Source organism: Marmota marmota, unplaced genomic scaffold, assembly GCF_001458135.2.
Source record: "Marmota marmota marmota unplaced genomic scaffold, marMar, whole genome shotgun sequence".
Classification (NCBI taxonomy): domain Eukaryota; kingdom Metazoa; phylum Chordata; class Mammalia; order Rodentia; family Sciuridae; genus Marmota; species Marmota marmota.
This window is the reverse complement of record NW_025999990.1, coordinates 46,628,498-46,646,705: the sequence shown is the minus strand read 5'-3', so window position 1 is coordinate 46,646,705 and position 18,208 is coordinate 46,628,498. Positions and strand designations below refer to the sequence as shown.

Here is an 18,208-nt window from a genome sequence, read left to right as displayed (position 1 = left end):
TGTTAAATTAGAAGTATCAGACCCTGGTTTCCTACTGTGTGAAGTTTTATAAATCCATAACCCAGAAATAATACACAGAAATAATCAAGGTCTGTATCTTATCCACAAATATACCAGATCCCTTATTCAATGAAAAATTCCCCCAAATGGTTTTAGTAGGACAATGAAGACAGCTATGTGTTCTAACCAAGGAGAAAAAAAAAAAATCATTTGTGAAGTAGATAGTTGTTCAACTAAGATCTCAAGCCAGGTATGGTGGCACATGCCTGTACTCCCTGTGGTTTGGGAGGCTGAGGCAGGAGGATCGAAAATTCAAAGCCAGCCTCAACAACTTAGTGAGGCCCTAAGCAACTTAGTGAGCTCCTGTCTCAAAACATGGAAAAAAAGGTGGGGCCTGGGGATATGGCTCAGTGGTTAAGCACCCCTGGTTTAAATCCCCAGTACCAAAAAAAAAAAAAAAAAATCTCAAAAGGCCAATGAAAAATCCAGTTCTGATGTATGTGTGTATCATGCAAAGAGTGGAGAAAAAGCAATTTGGGTCCATTATATAACTGCCGCTTTTTGTTTTTATTCAAGGTGTCATAAAACTGAGTTCTGCAGTTGAAGGTACGTTTTTACAACCACAGAATTGATAATGTTTTGCTTCAAGGTTGCACAGCGTGGCCTGTAGCTAGCAAGCTTCCGTGGCAGTGGTGTTTGACGCCATGTTCGAATTGCCAACTGTCGCCATTCCATCTGTGTTTCTCCTCGTTCTGGTCATGTTATGCCACAAGTCTCTTGGCCCTCCACAAGTGGCGGTAACACTGCCCTAAGAGGGTGGTGGCATTTCGAAAGCATATATGTCTATTTGTATTCCCTTGTGTGATAGCCTCTGATCCAGTGCTCCTCAGGGACGCCCTGGCTCTCCAATGGCCTTATTGGAGGCTGAATGTAGAGTTACATCAGGAAGCTTTGCCCTGGCCCTTTCAGCCAGGCCTTCCTTGTCTAGGAAAGCCTTGGCCTTTTATTCCCATGTAATAGACGTATTTTCCAGAAAATATGTGCAAGCGTTGTTAAGGCTTCACAATAAGAAAACTAGATAGTTAGGGCATTTGCTAATCTCAGGATTGGTTTTTCTGGGCAGTTGATCCACAAGACAAGTGTTGTCTAGTTGGTGAGTGGCAGTTCCCTTTACCGATGCACTAGAGAAGCTGAGGAGGAAGAGGGATTTCAAGAAAACAGGAAACTGACCACACATCAGGGCATTTTGCTGAATAATTCCCCAAACTGGTAAAAATATCTCATTATCTGCAATAATTAATTGGTTATTGAAATACAATTGATCTCCTTACCTTCCTAGGGACTTTACAATCAGAAAGGCAGAAAATGTGTAATTTCCTCTTTCTGTGAGTTTCTGTGTTTGTTTTGGTATACGCGTGTTGTGTGTGTGTGCGTGTGTGTGTGTATGTGTGTGTGTGTGTGTGTTTTCTCGTTTATCAGGAGTGTATTGTGCATGCTTTAGGGGTGTCTTCATCCTCGCTTAATCAGGGCAGACTGCTTGGAAGAGGTGGGGGCTTTCGGGTAAGTTTTCCAACTTGAAAGAAGATGTACCTTGATGAATGAGCAGCCCATGGAAATGGGGAGTGGAAAACCTGCAAGGGGGTTGACGTGCTGAAGCCAATGGCTAGACTCAAGCCAAGGGATTCTGAGTGCTGAAGTTTGAAGGTTGAAAGATGAGAGAAGAGCTCAGCAATGTATTCATGGAATCCACAAATCCAAAGTGGAGTACCATCACAGTCTACAAAATCAAGTTGCAAAGGCAATATTTTTACATTCATGGCTGAAAATATGCTGCTGCTCTAGACTAAAAAATACCATAAGGGATGGGGATGTCATTCAGTGGCACAGCCCACACTTAGCATGTGAGAGGCTCTGGGTTCTACCCCTTGCACTATTAAAAAAAAAAAAAAAGGAGAAGGAGAAGGAAAAGGAGGTACAGATAGTGGTGTTTCAAGGTAGAAAGAGATGAGGATAGAGAGAGAGCTTGTTTCTGCTAGGCCAAGCAGAAATTCAAGTTCTCTCTGTACATCAAAATGGAATTTTATTGAAAGACTCTCCCATGGTCTGCCTAATGGAAGAGTCGTGGAAATCTAGCAGGAGCAAGAACTGACCTTGCCCGCCCAAACTCCCAGTGGCAACTTCAGCTCCACATTTGTTAATTATCTGTAGAATTACAGATAACAGTTGGTCCACCCTGGGCTGTTTTAATGTTTTATCAAGGAACAGCTTTGAAGTCATAGCTTTACTTTGCCTGCTTGGATTAAGCACAGTATTCCACTTGCAACAAAAGAACATAAAAACAAACCAATTATTATGTTTTTTTTTAAAAAAACACAAGACTCTGTATTAAAAAAAGCGGGGGGGGAGCGGGCTGGGGATGTGGCTCAGTGGTTAAGCGCCCCTGGGTTCAATCCCTGGTACCTAAATAAATAAATAAAAAGTCAGAAAGCCAAGAGAACATTAGATTAAGGAAAAATGAGAGCAGGGAGTGATATGACTTCCCAGAGAAATGCCCCACAGCCTCTGGCTGCCTCCCTCTTGACCTTTTCCAAGTCCCTGAGGATTTAAAGAAAGAGTCCCTGGTTAGTAGAGGTCAGGGCAACTTGCTGCTTAAGCATCTTTTTGGCAGCTTATTGGCTGAGGGTGTCAAAGCTTGAAGGCTTGGGAGCATGCTGTGTTATAACTGTGTAGAATATATGTGTGCAGTGGTGGTTTGGGGCACAGTTTTGGGATGGGGTGTGTGTATTCAGTGCATGCATTCTCAGTGCTTCTAGAATGTGAGACTCTAGCGAGCATGCTCAGTGGAATGTGTGTCTAGCACTATCTCTGGATGAGCAATCAAACCTCAGGCTAACTGCTCAGCTAATTACTGTACTTACTCAATTCCTATATTACTCTATGTCTGTGGAAGGCAGCTTCCTGATTCTCTGATCTTGTCAAAGAGCATGCACATCTGTGGAAGGCAGCCATTGCCAAAAATGAAACCTCTTTACTTTACAAATGACTGTTTTGGATTACTCTAGAACTGTAAAAATAGCATTCAAGTTTTAGGTAGGTTTTCTTTTCTTAAAAAAAAAAAAAAAACACCTCTGAAAATCATAAAAGTCAACAAAGATTCCACTTGGTATTTCCTATGGAGAATTTGTCAAGTAGTTTGGTATCTTCCCTCTCTCTAAAGCAGGGGTGCCTCCTTCCACATCTTTCGTCTTCATTGAGCCTAAAGAAAAAGCCACGTTGATCACAGTCATGGTAAGGTTAAAAGCGAGATGTCATTTGAAAGGCTTAAAATTGTTGTACTTCAACAAAAACACAACAGGGTTCAAATATTTTGCAGTGAAGATATTTGAACAGGAAATAAGTTAATCATTAATTATTATTAGTTGTTTTATAATGTTTTATATTTTATATCATGTTTATTATTTTGAAAAAAATAACTGCAAAGTCTTATCATTAATACTGATTAACTCTCACCTCTAATTTTAGATTAGTTCCAAGCCGTTTGGGGGAAGGGGAGATAGTTGGAGCAATGACATGGAGAGAAAAAAACATCCATGGGAAGAATTCTAGAACAGAATCTTCAAAGTAATCTTCTTAAAAGGGATTTTCTGTCTTAAAACTGGAGCTGAGAGAAGGTGGCAGGGTGGGTGGGGTTGCATATACTTCCACATGTAGAATCAGAGGACCCCCTTATCAGGGTAAGTGGAGAACTCAATTGAGGCCTGAGTCAGAATTGCTTTCACAGCCCACAGGCAGCCATTTCTTGGAGGGGAAGAAGTCCAGCCCCTGTGAGCTCTTTGTCCAATCAGCAGGGAGCATTTAGACTTCCGGGAAGCGCTGGGCATTCTGGGAAACAGCCTCAGAGCCAGACAAGATGGGAAGCGGCTGAGGGAGGCTGCTATAAACCATGGCTACTGATAGTGGGTATGTTCTGTGATGAGGCTCCCCTCAAAGGCACCCTGCTGATGCCTTGTAGGTGAGACTCCCAGACTCCAAAATGACATCAAATTCTTTTAAAGCCCTAAGAAAAAATGAAGTTTGACTCTACAGGAAAAGCCTCAGTTCTTTAAAAATAGGAACAAGCCAGGCCCGGTGGCACACGCCTGTCATTCCAGCGGCTTGGGAGGTTGTGGCAGGAGGATTGTGAGTTCAAAGCCAGCCTCAGCAACTTAGTGAGGCCCTGAGCAATTTAACAAGACCTGTCTCAAAATAAAACATAAAAGGGGCTAGGAATGTGTCTCCGTGGTTAAGTGCCCTTGGTTTCAATCCCTGATACCAAAAAAAGAAAAAGAGAAAAAAAAAAAAAAAACTGAAAGATGAGCCTAAGGATATGGGTTGGATGATAACATGAGCTCTCCAAGCCCGTTTTCTCCTTCACTTCCACCTTGCCTAGAGATGAAGGGGACTTCAGTCAGGCAGTCAAAGCGAAGCTTATGAGAGCTGCCAGAAAACCTATCTATGTGTCCATAATGGACAGTGTTGATTTTATAAACAAAACCTCCCATGGACATGTGGAAGTTCTCTTCCTTTTTCCTACTTGTGATTCCATTCTGTTTAGATAATTTTTTAAAATTTAATTTTATGTTTTTAGTTGTTGATAGAACTTTATTTATTTATATGTGGTGCTGAGAATCGAACCCAGTGCCTCACACATGCTAGGCAAGTGCTCTACCACTGAGCCTCTACCACTGAGCCACCACCCCAGACCCCTGTTTAGATATTTTTAAATGACCTTTTTGGTTCATCAGTAATGGCTCCTGAGTCACAATCCCATCAGAGCAGGGAACTTTGGACAATTGTCATATCCAAAGTCATGTTTCCTGTGGCCTCATGGTCCCTGATACACCAAAAGAAAAGATTCCTCAAGTATAAACAAAATAATTGGTTGTGGTAGTGCATGCCTATAATCCCAGCAACTCCAGAGGCTGAGGCAGGAGATCACAAGTTCAAGGCCAGACTCAGCAACTTAATGAGGCCCTTAGCAACATAGACCCTGTCTCAAATAAAAAGGGCTGGGAATGGGTACCAAAAAACAACAACAAAAAAAATCTATTTTCCATAACATGACATGCAGTATATCCAGAAATCCCCCAGATAAAGTTAACATTTTTAAAACATTATGACAAAAAATACTGATGTTGTTCCTTCCATAGATAAATTTTGCTCTTGTCATCATGTCTTTTTTTTTTTTTTTTTTTTTGAGCAAAGCCATCTGCTCAGTGTGTCAGGGTAGACTGTGGTAGATCCATATAGCTGATGGGCCTGCTTCTAGTGGTAAATTTAGAATGAAGTTTTGACGTTTTTACTACTGAAAATCAAAACATCTTTGCAGACCTTCAAGCCAGAGAGCTGACAGAGATAGGGTAGGGCTGTCTCCCAGGAAGGAATTCCTCCCTTCCACCCAAGTGAAAGGCAGCAGTGTCAGGAACATAAAAAGGAATATTGTGGAAACTGAAAACAAGACTCAAGAAACTTGTTTCTGCAAAGAAACCCAGACCTCCTGCTTATAAGGGTAACCTAAAAGCTGGAACACTAAACAAATAAATGCTTTCTTCTCGAGTGCATTTTCACAGAACTTGTCTTAGGCTTTTGCTAATATTTTCCTATTAAATAGTAATTTCAGGGGTTGGGGGTGTAGCTCACTTGGTAGAGCGCTTACTTGGCATGCATGAGGCCCTGGGTTCCATCCCCCACTGCTGCAAAAATGAATAGCAAAAATAAAACTAAATAAGTAATAACATTCCTGGAAGAATTGAGAATTTATCAGATATGATCATCCCTCAGTATCCATTTGGTATCTATTAGATAGCAAAATTCCTGGATACTCAAATCTGTGATATAGCCAGGTGTGGTGGTGCATGCCTGTAATCCCAGTGGCTCAGGAGGCTGAGACAGGAGGATTGCAAGTTCAAAGCCAGCCTCAGCAACTTACTGAGGCCCTGAGCAACTCAGTGAGACCCTATCTCTAATTAAAATATAAAGAAGATCTGGGGCATGTGGCTCAGTGATTACACACCCCTGGGTTCAATCCCCAGCACATTCATTTCTAAACATTGAAATGTGTGTGCACGCGCATTATAGCACATGCACACACTCTCGCGCACACACATTTCAATTCACCATTCATTAAATCCACAGATGTGGAACCTGAGGATATGGAGGGTCCACTGTAGCTTCCTAAGACTAGGACCTTCCTGAAATGGCAAACATGGAGCCATGTGGCCCAGAAACTGGAAAAAAATGGTGGAACAATGCCAAGGTTCATCTGGTCCGTAGTCTTTCTGGGTGATGTCCCCCCTGCAGATTGGATGGCCATTGGCAGCATTTCACAGCTCTCTCCCAGTTTGGGTTTTTGTTTTGTTCTGTTCATTTTGTTTAAAATTTCTCTTTTCCTATTCTTCCCTGGATCTCTGCACCCTGTAGTAGAAAGCATGCAGGAGGCCTGCAGACAACAGAAAACCAACCATGGACTGAATGAGTCTGGCAAGTAGCTGCTATTTGCTTCAGCATCTTCATCCATGAAATGGAGCTCGCTGTTTCTCAGAGCAGCTGTAAGACTGAAGATGGTGTGTGGAGTGCAGTGGGTGCACACTAAGCTCTTTTTGCTCTTTTCCACCTGTCGCTTTCTCCACTGCTCTCGTGGCCCTGCTCCCTCTTTCCAGTGTCCAGAGAGATAGCAAACAAATGATTGGTCCCACTAGGATTATGTTGTAGCACACTATCAAACTTTTCTCTTTGGGCAGAGCCATAGACAAGACTAGGTAGCCTGAACCCTAGCTTTTCTCCCTTGAGAGAACTTAGGTGATCCTCATGTAGCTCCTCATGTGGAATACAACTCCTGATCACCTTGGTAATCACAGCATCTCTGTGTAGAGGAAAGCAGCTGCCCCAGAATCCAGGCACCAACTAGCCCAGTTTAGTATTCAGATCCAAGAAATTTGTCACCTTACTTGCTCTTCCAGTCCAGGAGATTGGGAGAGAGGAGGGTTTTCAGGATAGTGCAGCAAAGTAGTAGTTAAAAAACGATCTCACTGATACTAACAATGTTTTATTTAAAAAGTGGTTCATACTTCCACAGTGGTCATGAGCATGACGTCTGTCACTACTTCCCTCAACAAAAATACAGAAAACAAGCCAGGCATGGTGGCACACAATGTAATCCCCGCAACTCAGAAGGCTGAGGCAGGAGGATCACAAGTTCAAAGCCAACCTCAGCAATTTAGATAGACCCTAAGAAACTTAGCAAGACCCTGTCTCTCAATAAAATTTTAAAACGGGGTTGGGGATTTGTCTCAGTGGTTAAGCACCCCCCAGGTTCAATCCCTGGTATGGGGAAAAAAAAAAAAAAGAATATGGAAAACCAGCTGGGCACTGTGGCACATGTCTATAATCCAAGCAGCTCAGAGGCTGAAGCAGGAGTATTGAAAATTCAAGGACAGCCTCAAAAAATTAGCAAGACTCTGTCTCCAAATAAAAAATAAAAAAGTCTGGGTATTTAGCTCAGTGGTAGAGTGCTCTTAGGTTCAATTGCCAGTACCAGGAAGAAAAAATAAATAAATGGAAAAAGGAAAACTGAAGTGAACATGACTACAGCTAAACAGAGAGAATCTTTTCATAAATCTGTGAACTTGTATCACCTAAAACTAATAAAATCGGTGCTGAATAAGCAAACTTCAGCACTAGCAACAAATTAGCATAAACCAGAAAACAGTTTCCACCCTCAAAACACAAGCTGCCCTTTACCATACTCCCTGGAGCAGGAAATAAACCAAAGACAAACTGTAGAGGAAATCTTCCATTTTTACTCATTGATTTATTTTCAGAGTGCATATTTTGGTATCTGCATATTTGTTTTTATTATCAGTTTACTAGAGGTTTTCAGTGTAAACAAAACTTTTACTCTAAAAGAACAACCAATTCTATTAGGTTGCATAAGAAGAAACCAGGTTTTAAGAATAATGCTCTAATTAGCAGACTTTGAAGCCAACTTCATAGTAATATCATATCTAGCATTTCAATCCCAAACTCAGAAAATGGCTTTTACATTTTCTATCTAAAAGTGTAGTCCAACCTTCCTGTTAACTTTGGAACTGGCCATAATTGTGACAACCACTGAAATTACTTGATGCCATGGCTTGGGGTATGACCCTGGAAGTCACACTCTCTTAAACTATCACATCCGTTAAAGTTAACTGTAAAATCCATTTTTGTGTTGATTCTTGTGTATATTTCGTATTCAGCTAAGATGCTTGCATGTCTAAATATTGCCACAGCTGTATATACATTGTGGGTTTTGTTTGGTTTCACTAAGAAGCCAAAGCATTTTTATAATAATATGTGAATGACATGCAAAATCAGCTGCCGTTCTAAAAGCTTTTTATGGATGTGAAATGTTTTGAAAATAAGATTTTTCAGAGATTTCCTAGTTTTTACCAACACATATACTTAAGTGAAGACTGAAAATGACTGGGGGCATTGCTACTTAGTACGGTGTTTCTTGAAACTGTAACACATAGAAGCAAGTTTTACTTCCTTTGAATCCCTCTGTCTGCCATGATTGATTTTATAAATGGCTGCCTTCCTCAAACATCAACTCCTAAAATTGAATTTGGAACACAGTATATTGGAGGAAAGTATAAAATAGTGGAAACCGCATTCTAAGTTTCAGGCTTCCTAGTCAGAAACTCCTGTGAGTTACTCTCAGCCAGGTGGTGGTACACACCTGTGATCCCAGTAACTAGGGAGGCTGAGGCATGAGAATCAAAAATTCAAGGCCAGCCTGGACAACTTAATGAGACACTATCTCAAGACAGAAAATAAAAAGGGGTAGGGATGCAGCTCAGTGGTAGAGCACCCTTGGATTTAATTCCCTAACCACCCCCCCCCACCACCAAAAAAGTGAGTTAATTTCTGAACCACACTTTCCTCATCTGCAAAATGGGAATAAAGCTATTTAGTACTTCAACCAGGCATGGTGGTACATGCCAGTAATCCCAGCAGCTCAGGAAGCTGAGGCAGGAGGATCACAAGTTCAAGGCCAGCCTCAGCAACTTAGTGAGGCCCTAAACAACTTAGCAAGACTCTGTATCAAAATGAAAAAATAAAAAGGGTTAGGGATGTGGCTCAGTAGTTAAGGCCTTATGTTCAATCCCTGTATTAAAAGAATTAAATAAAATGAGACAATGTTGATAGGTATAGTGAATTGTCTATCTATATAGAGTGCTTAGGTACTAAACAGTTCACATAGTAATCAAAAGGGCAGAGTATCTCACCTGCCAATTACATAATCAGTCACATTTTGAGACCCACTTTGTGACTGTCCAATTTTGTTCTTAGGAAAAGACAGTTACCTTAATAAGACATAAAAGTAATTTAAGACATATGAAAATATACTCAAGATAACTCGTGTAGACCCAGTCACTGTGTCATCTCTGGAAGTGTGTTCTGATTTGATCTCTTGGGAAAACAAAAATCTATAATTAGTGAGGGTGAGGTATGAGAGACAGCTTCTGAAGACTGAGAAAGCACAGGGACAGTATGGATAAGGGACTGTGTGAATAACCCAGGAAGGATTCCCAGGGGAGGTGAGAGCAGTGCTAGAGGATCAGTAGAAACTCGCCAAGTATAGAGAGGCTGGAAGGGCTGGGGGTGTAGCTCAGCGGTAGAGCACCCCTCTAGCATAAGTGAGGCTTTGGTTCAATCCCCAGCACTGCCAAAAAAACTGGGGGTAAGGGGGTTGACAACTACAGGCAGAAGCCACTGCGGGTGTCAGGTCAGGGAAGCAGAAACTACCATAGTCCCCCTTTATCTGTGGTTTTGCTTTCTGCAGTTCCAGTTACCTATAACCATCGTATAAAAATATTTAATGGAAAATTCCAGAAATAAACATCTCATAAGTTGCACAACAATTCTGAGTAGTGTAATGAAACCTGGCACCATCTTGATCTGTGCCTCCCAGAACATGATCATATTTTGTCCATCTCAGGAAGCAGATCCACTGTTCTGATATGACAGGACTTATGTTCAAGTAACTTTTATTTTACTTAATGTCCCCAAAGCAGTCATGATGCAAAGGATGCATGGAACATAGAACATGGAAGGACAGATTAACTCTGATACTACATAGCAACACTGCAGGGTGTATAGAAAAAGACAGATACTAGAAGGTTCTATACTCTGTAAGGTTTGGGGCATCCACCCGTCTATATTATAAAGGCCCCAACAAGGAATTTGGACTTTGTCCTTTAGGAGAATTTTTCTAAATCAATTAAGTTTTTTAGTTTGTTTTTTTTTTGTTGTTGTTGTTGTTGTTTTGGAGACAAGGTCTCATTCAGTTGTTTAGGACCTCACTAAATTGCTGAAGCCAACTTTAAACTTTGATCCTCCTGCCTCAGTCTCCCATGTCACTGGGATTACAGGTGTGCACCAAAGTACCTGGTGCCTTTGAAGATTTTTAAGCCAATGAATGAAATGATCAAGTTTGTCTATTCAAAATATAACTCAGAAGGCAATGCAGGGAGAGAATCAGAAAGTGTTTGGATGAGAGGCAGAAAATCCAGTGATTATTCAGGAAGGACTGTGAAGACCAGGCCCAATTTGCAGGATGAAGGGGTTTGGATTCATTAAATGACCATTTAAACATAGCTATGAGGCCTAGGAATAGGGGTTTACAGAATGAATATTGCCAATTTCTTCCTTTTTGAAGATTATAACTCAATATAAAAGGGTTATATTGCAAAAGAGAGTCGGATTACACATAAGAGAATTGTTAGCAAATAAGCCATTGCAGGATGGAGAAGAAGGCCCCAGGAGGTTGATCCCAGCCAATCATCTGCCCTCTACATGGGAGGCCACACCTACTGCTGCCTGCTTAAAAGGATGAGGAGGCTGCATGCCTGAGGGGAGCATTTGAAGACTGCCAGGAAGGTGGGATTCCCATGCACTGACAAAAAATCAGACAGACCCAGGACCAGTTTGCAAATAAAACTTTCTGTGGTCGGCGGCAGGCTAGATTATTTGGTCATTTTACTTATTTTCGGTTGTAGTGATTTCTGTGATTATTACACATTCCAATATCCCTGTAAGGGAAACCAGAAGTGGCTCTTTTTGTATATTCCTCAGCGTGCCTCCTGTCAGATAACGGTTAGAAAACTGCATGTGCTTTAAAAAAGGATATCATTAAATTGAAACAGGAAGTGGGAAATTTAATATTTTATAAAGATTAGAATTATTTTGTTCACCCTGAAATAAATCTAGCTATACAAATACATGTCAGGAAAATGGGAGCTCATAACCCACTTGAATCAAAGTGTGAAATATGATATATCAAGAATTATGTAATGTTTTGAACAGCCAACAATAAAAAAATAAAAAAATTAAAAAAAAAAAAAAAAAAAATACATGTCAGGGACAGTCCCTCAAATCCCAGAGACCAAGATCATTAGGCAAGAACATAATATCTTTCCAATTACCTCATCTCATGCAGTTGGCTATAATAGCATAACTCAAATTAATAATCCATGAAACAGTTTGCATAAAAATCATAATGTAGGACTTAGTAGGACACAGAATCAGAGAACTCATGCAGGGCTTCAGGCAACATTCTCAACATAATTAACATATGTCTGGATTTTATTCATATCATGTCAGGATATTCCACAGAAACAAGAAATTGAGGGACTAGCAGTGTAGCTCAAGCGGTAGAGTGTGTACTTAGCATACACAGGGCCCTGACATCCCCCCAAAATTCACCCCCCCAATTTAAAAAAATTAAAACTTGAAGAAGTAAAGCAAAAACAACATAATTAGGGGCTTGGGATGTGGCTCAAGTGGTAGCGTGCTTGCATGCCATGCGTGAGGCACTGGGTTCCATCCTCAGCACCACATAAAAATAAAATAAAGATATTGTGTTCACCTAAAAAACTAAAAAAAATAAACATTTAAAAAAAAAAAAAAAAACTAGGGCTGGGGATGTAGCTTAGCCATAGAGTTTTTAGCTATCATGTGTGAGGCCCTGGGTTCAATTTTCAGTATTTATTTAATTTTATATTATTTTGGTACCAGGGATTGAACCTAGAGGGGCTTAACCTCTGAGCCACAGCCACAGCCCATTTATTTATTTATTTATTATTTTTTTAGTTGTAGATGGACACAATATCTTTTATTTATTTATTTATTTATTTAGTGCTGAGGATTGAACCCAATGCCTCACTCATGCAAGGCAAGCACTTAACCATTGAGCCACAACCCCAGCCCCCATTTATTTATTTTTTATTTTGAGACAAGTTCTCACTAAGTTGTTCTGGGCCTTCCTAAGTTGCTGAGGCTGGCCTCAAACTCATGATCCTCCTGCCTCAGCCTCCCAAGTTGCTGGAATTACAGGCATGGGCCACTGAATCAGGCTCTCCAGGATTAAATAATAATAATAATAATAATGGGTCAAGAAGGAATGTCCAAAAGTATCTTTTAATCTTGAGAGGGAAAGAGAGACCTCAAAGTTTTAAAATACAGAAAGGAATTTCATTTGGATAGTACATAGTATCTGTCTTTTATTTGGAGTAGATTATATTATAAAGAATATAAAACATTATATATTAGAAAAAAATCAATCTTTAATCAACATGACTTTTTAAAAAATGCATATAAAAATACAAATTATAGTAAGGGGTTGCCCAAAGATTACTTGGTTTAAAGAAAAAAATTGGGGGAGGTTGAGGAGGAGGTGTATGCCACTAATTCCAGTAATTCAGGAAGACTACAGGTTGGAGGCCAGCCTCAGTAATTTAGCAAGACCCTGTCTCAAAATACAAAATGCAAAGGGAAGGGGATAGAGCTCAGTGGTAGAGCACCCCTGGCCTTAATCCCCACCAAAAAAAAAAGTCTCGAAAATACCCATCTAATAGCATTGTTCAAATTTCTTGTGTGTATCCTGACAGTTATTTTCTGCATATATATGCAATTAGAATTATGCATAATAGATATACAAACAAAGTCATTCTAACTTATTCTATAACATGCTCCTTTCATTTGGCATTTAATCTTTAGTCTCTATTAGGGTATATAGTCATCTCCATCATTTAATGACTATAAAATTTTGTTTTTCTGGATGGCCACGGTTTATTTAACCATCAGTTTATTTATGAAAATTCAAGAAACATTTAGTATTTTCAGAACATAAGTCCTTACTCTGGATTCATGATTAGACTCTAGATGTTCTTAAACCATCTGAAATTATAATCAGAATTTGCATTTGTGGCGTATATAAAAATTATTTCTGGAGAGGAGGGTCTATAGATGTCAGCAGATAAACTAAGGAGTCAATGACCCAAAAGCTAAAAGAATATCAAAATTTGTAGAATTCCAAATTCAATGAATTTTTAGAAAACAGGATTAAATCAGTTATGGAATAGTGTTTCTCAACTTTTTAAAAATCCAAACCACCTTTTGGTATGTTATGCATACATATACATAACCACCCCTGGCAAAAATCACCACCTTCCACTCTGACATTCTGATAAACTCCCCTACAGGAAACATGCTAAGCAACCCCCCTTTCCTCCCTATCCCCTCTCCCCTTCACTCAATCACACTGGGAGTCATTCACAGTGGACCTGGAGCCAAAAAGATTTGGTTGGGCTTTACTTTCAGTCATTATAATATAAAAACAAGTAGATGTTTAGTTTTCCAAATGTAACATTATGTTCTGAGAGAATTCCACCTCTAATAAGATGGCAGGCTACGTGATATAGACAAACTATCCCACTGAAAACTAATAACATCACCATGAGAGAACACACAGACAACTTAGGACAGTTCTTAACGATCCTCTGACTATCCCATGGTGTGAAAGTGATAGGCATTCTGCAGGAACTATGCTTTGACTTTTTAATGTGGATCTTTTCCTGGGCTAGTGATGAAGCCTGATTCTCCCTGATTGGGGCAAGTCGACCCTGAGGGGAAACACCTGGTCCTCTGCAACGAGCTATGGGAGATGTTGGGTAAGTTAGGCATGTCCAGTGCACTTTCAACTTCAGATATTTTCAATTTATGATGGGTTTAACAACACATAACCCCATTGTAAGTGGAGGAACATCTGTATACGCACACGTTTCTTAAAAATATCAAAGGTCTAATGCCTAATGCGTAGTAAGGTGTTACTGGGAAGCAGTAACCAAAACAAAGAAGGTGCTTCTGTCCTGAGGGCATTTGCTGATTTGGTTGATCATAACTTTGTGTTCTGATGGTCTCTCCCAGTAGGAAGAAACAGATAGACTTTAAAGCCCAAAGTTTGCCCAAGGGAATGCCTAAATGGAAAATCACATCCCATAAACCTGGCACCTGAAAAAAAATTATAACTTCCAGGTAAGGATTAACCAGCAGAAGGTAACCACTTACACATAAATCTACTTCCTACCCATCATTGCAAAAAAAAAAAATAGGAACAAAAACAAAAATACCTTTCTTGTACCAAGGTGGAAGATTATTCATTCAGAAGAGGTTTTAACCTTGTAAGGCCTTCATTCCCTTCTGCAGCTCCAAAACCACCTGAGTGGTTCCAGGGCCCATACCCAGGATGATGTTCTCCTGCAGAAAAGGGGTGGTTTTGTAGGCCACAGAAAACTTTTCAAAATAAGTCTCCAAGGAAAGTGATCTGCTCACCATAAAAAATGACCAAACATACAAGGAAAGAAGGCACTGTGAATGAGAAGTGAGTAGACCCAGCATGGATTAAAATGTTAGAGTGTTAGAATTGCTGGCTGGAGGCATAGCTCAGTGGTAGAGAGCCCTTTCCTAGCATGTGCAAGGGCCTGGATTCAATCCCCAGTACAGCAGTAATAATAAGGCAAATGTGCTTATGTATTAAGAAACAAAACAGAAGCTTTAGAAGATGTGCAAGGAATGAGAAACTCTTTTAAAAATGATTAGAAGATTTTGGAGGAAAGGAACAGTCTAGAAATTTTTGAAAATTGAAATTTAGCTGAGTACATTGGCTCCCCTGTGATTCCAGTGACTTCGAAAGCTGAGGCAGGAGGATTACAAATTCCAGGCCAGGGGCTAGGGCTGTAGCTCAGTGGTAAAGTGCTTGCCTCGTATGTGTAAGGCACTGGGTTCGATCCCCAGCACCACATAAAAATAAAGATACTGTGTGTTCATCTACAACAAAATAAATATTTAAAAAAAAAAAAATTCCAGGCCAGCCTCAGCAACTGAGGAAGACCCTGTCTCAGAATAAAAACTAAAAAGGGCTGGGGATGTGGTTCAACAGTAAAGTGCCCCTGGGTTCAGTCCCCAACAAAACAAAACAAAACAAAAATCACAAGTTCAAAGCCAGCCTGGGTGACTTAATGAAGCCTTGTCTCTAAACAAAATTTTAAATGGTCAGAGATATAGCTCAGGGGTACAGCACTTGCCTAGCATGTGTGAAACCCTGGTTCCAACCCCAATACAAATAAGTAAACAAATAAATATTTTGTGATAAAGCAGAGCTCCCAAAAGAGTAGAGAGAAAATGAAATAGAGTATACATCAGAAGTGATAAAAGATAGACACCAATCCACATTCAGGAAGCTCAACAAATCCCAAAGAAAGAATACAGAAGGAATTAAGACTGGACAAATCCTAGTGATCATCAAAGGAGCTGGAGAAAAAAAGACAAATTAACTTCAGGGAACCAAGAAATAGACAGCATTAGAAATCAGAAGAGAGTAACCTCAATGTTCTTTTTTTTTTTTTTTTTGGCACCGGGGATTGAACTTAAAGGCACTTGACCACTGAGACAATCCTCAGCCCTATTTTGTGTTTTATTTAGAGACAGGGTCTCACTGAGTTGCTTAGCCCCTTGCTTTTGATGAGGCTGGCTTTGAACTCGAGATCCTCCTGCCTCAGCATTCCAAACTGCTGGGATTACAGGTGTGCACCACCACACCCAGCTAACCTCAATGTTCTAGAAGAAAATTACCTCTAACATACAAGGTTTTAGCTAATGAAAATGTTCTTCCACAATGAAGGTAAAATAAGGACACATACAAATATTGCAGGCCACAACTAAAGAAAATTACAAACTACTATATTTTAGGTAGAGAAAAAGTGAGCCCAGTGAAAGATCCCTGATGGTTTGGGATGTGGTTTGAATGTGTCCCCCAAAGTCTCATACTGGAAGCTTGGTCTGCTGTGTGGTGAGGAGAGATGGCAGAACCTTTAAAAAGAAGAGCCTAGCAATGGGTAATTAGGTCTTACCATTTGATCTCCTCCTTGTACATGTAGCCAGTTCCTTTTCCATTTCTCTGCCATGTTGTGACATAGTCAGGGGGCTCTCTCCAGAAAATTAGTGCCATGCTGTTTGGACACTTCACCCACCAGAATTGTGAACCAAATAAATGTCTTTATGAAACACCCAACCTCGGGTATTTTGTTATAGCAACAGAAAATTGGACCAAGATATGCAAGAAGAATGTAGAACAATGAGCATTGTGAATGTATGGGTAAGGACGAACAGGCATTAATAGTGTAAATCAATGAAAATGAAGTTTGGTGATTTTTTTTAAAAGGCAGAATTAAAAATAGGACTCAAGGTGTGGCTCAATCGTAAAGCATTTGCCTGACCTATGTGAGGCCCCAGACTCAGTTTCCAGCATAGGAAAAATAAATAAGTAAATAAGAGTATAATCACCACACCATAAATCATGAGAAAACATAAAGTGTTATAAATGCCTTATATTTTCTAAAAGGAGGTTAGGGGCATTGATCAACTCTAGATATTAAAAGTTAAACATGTGGGTTATCATTTCTAGACTAACCACTAAAATGAATGAAAAAAAATGAATAATTTCTAAACTTGTAAAGGGATACCTGTGCTTTAGGGAAATGAGATATGCCTAAGTGAAATACATATTTTAAAAGTAATTAAACAAATGGGTCAAATCAGAAACAAACAATAGTATGGTAGGTAGAAATTCAAATATATCACTATATTACATTAAATATATATTGACTAAATGTTTCTATTAAGAAAAAAATCATTCCATATATTTTTAAAAAACTATGATTCTTCTGAGAATTTCACCTTACATAAGGACACAGAAAGGCTGAAAGCCAAAAAAGAGAAAACATATACCATGTATATAAGTCTGAATAAATAGGTTATGCTATAATAACAAAACCAAAATCTCAGTGACCTAAAACAGCAAAGGTGTACTGAATGTTCACTCAAAGTCAGTTCTGATCCTCCTCCTCCTCCCACTTTCAAACAGTAAGGATTAGAAAGTGTTCTAGTTTCTATTTCTGCATTATAAGTTGCCTTAAATCTTAGCACCCTGAAACTACTATTTTATTTTGCTCACAACCCTGTGGGTCAGTCAGCTAAAGGTTTATCAAGGAAGATCTCCCGTGGGGTGTCTTATGCATAAACATTCATACTTTGCCTGGGGCTATAGTCATTTGAAGACTCAGTTGAGCTACATGTCTAGGATCACCCCCTAGAATCGCCCCCTCACATGGCTGCCAGAGGATGCTGGCTGTTCGGTGAGAGTTCAGTTGGAGCTATGGACCAGAACTCCTATATATGGACTCTACAGCGTGGCAATATCAAGGTAATTTTCTTCTCTGGTGGTTGGCTCACAGAGTAGTTGTATTAGTCAATTTTCCATTATTGTAATGAAATATCTGATGCTGGGTAACTTAGAGAGAAAAGAGGTTTGTTTAGCTCACAGTTTTAAAAGCTGAAAGTCTAAATATGATAGTGGCAACTCTGGCAAGGACCCCCTAACTCTATCACCTCAAGACAGATGGCATCACAGTGGTGGGAACATATGCAAGAGGGAGAGATTACATTGCCAGACAGGAAGCCAAACAGCCTAGGGAGTAACCAGGAATATCCTTTTATAACTTCCTTCTTATGAGAAAAAAGTCCAATGAAAGCTATCTTAATCTCTTCTAAGAACAGCATCCTCCATGAACTGAGGACTTATCACCAGGTCCTGCCTTTTAAGGGTTCCACCACCTCTTAACCTAGGCACACTGGGAAGCTAGGGATGCAGCTTCTAACACATGAACCTCTGGTGGCAAACCACATCCAAACCATAACACAAGACCCCACCCACCATGAGACTGAACCTAGAGCCTCACACATCTGCATATTTACTCTATCACTGAGCTTCCTGCAGCCCCCAGCAGTA

The 18,208-nt window shown here is 39.9% G+C and overlaps 1 protein-coding gene across 17 annotated transcripts in view; it reads left to right on the top strand.

The window, feature by feature from the left end:
- The window catches only part of Dlgap1 (DLG associated protein 1), a 784,970-nt gene that overhangs the window by 652,390 nt on the left and 114,372 nt on the right, over positions 1-18,208 (top strand). For 9 of the 17 annotated variants that reach the window (XM_015482529.2, XM_015482527.2, XM_048806495.1 and 6 more), the window contains one exon: positions 577-606. The exons of the other annotated variants lie outside the window; for them this stretch is intronic. In XM_015482529.2, coding sequence (XP_015338015.1) covers positions 577-606 — 30 coding nt within the window. The remainder of the gene's footprint in view (positions 1-576; positions 607-18,208) is intronic. 17 annotated transcript variants of the gene reach the window in all.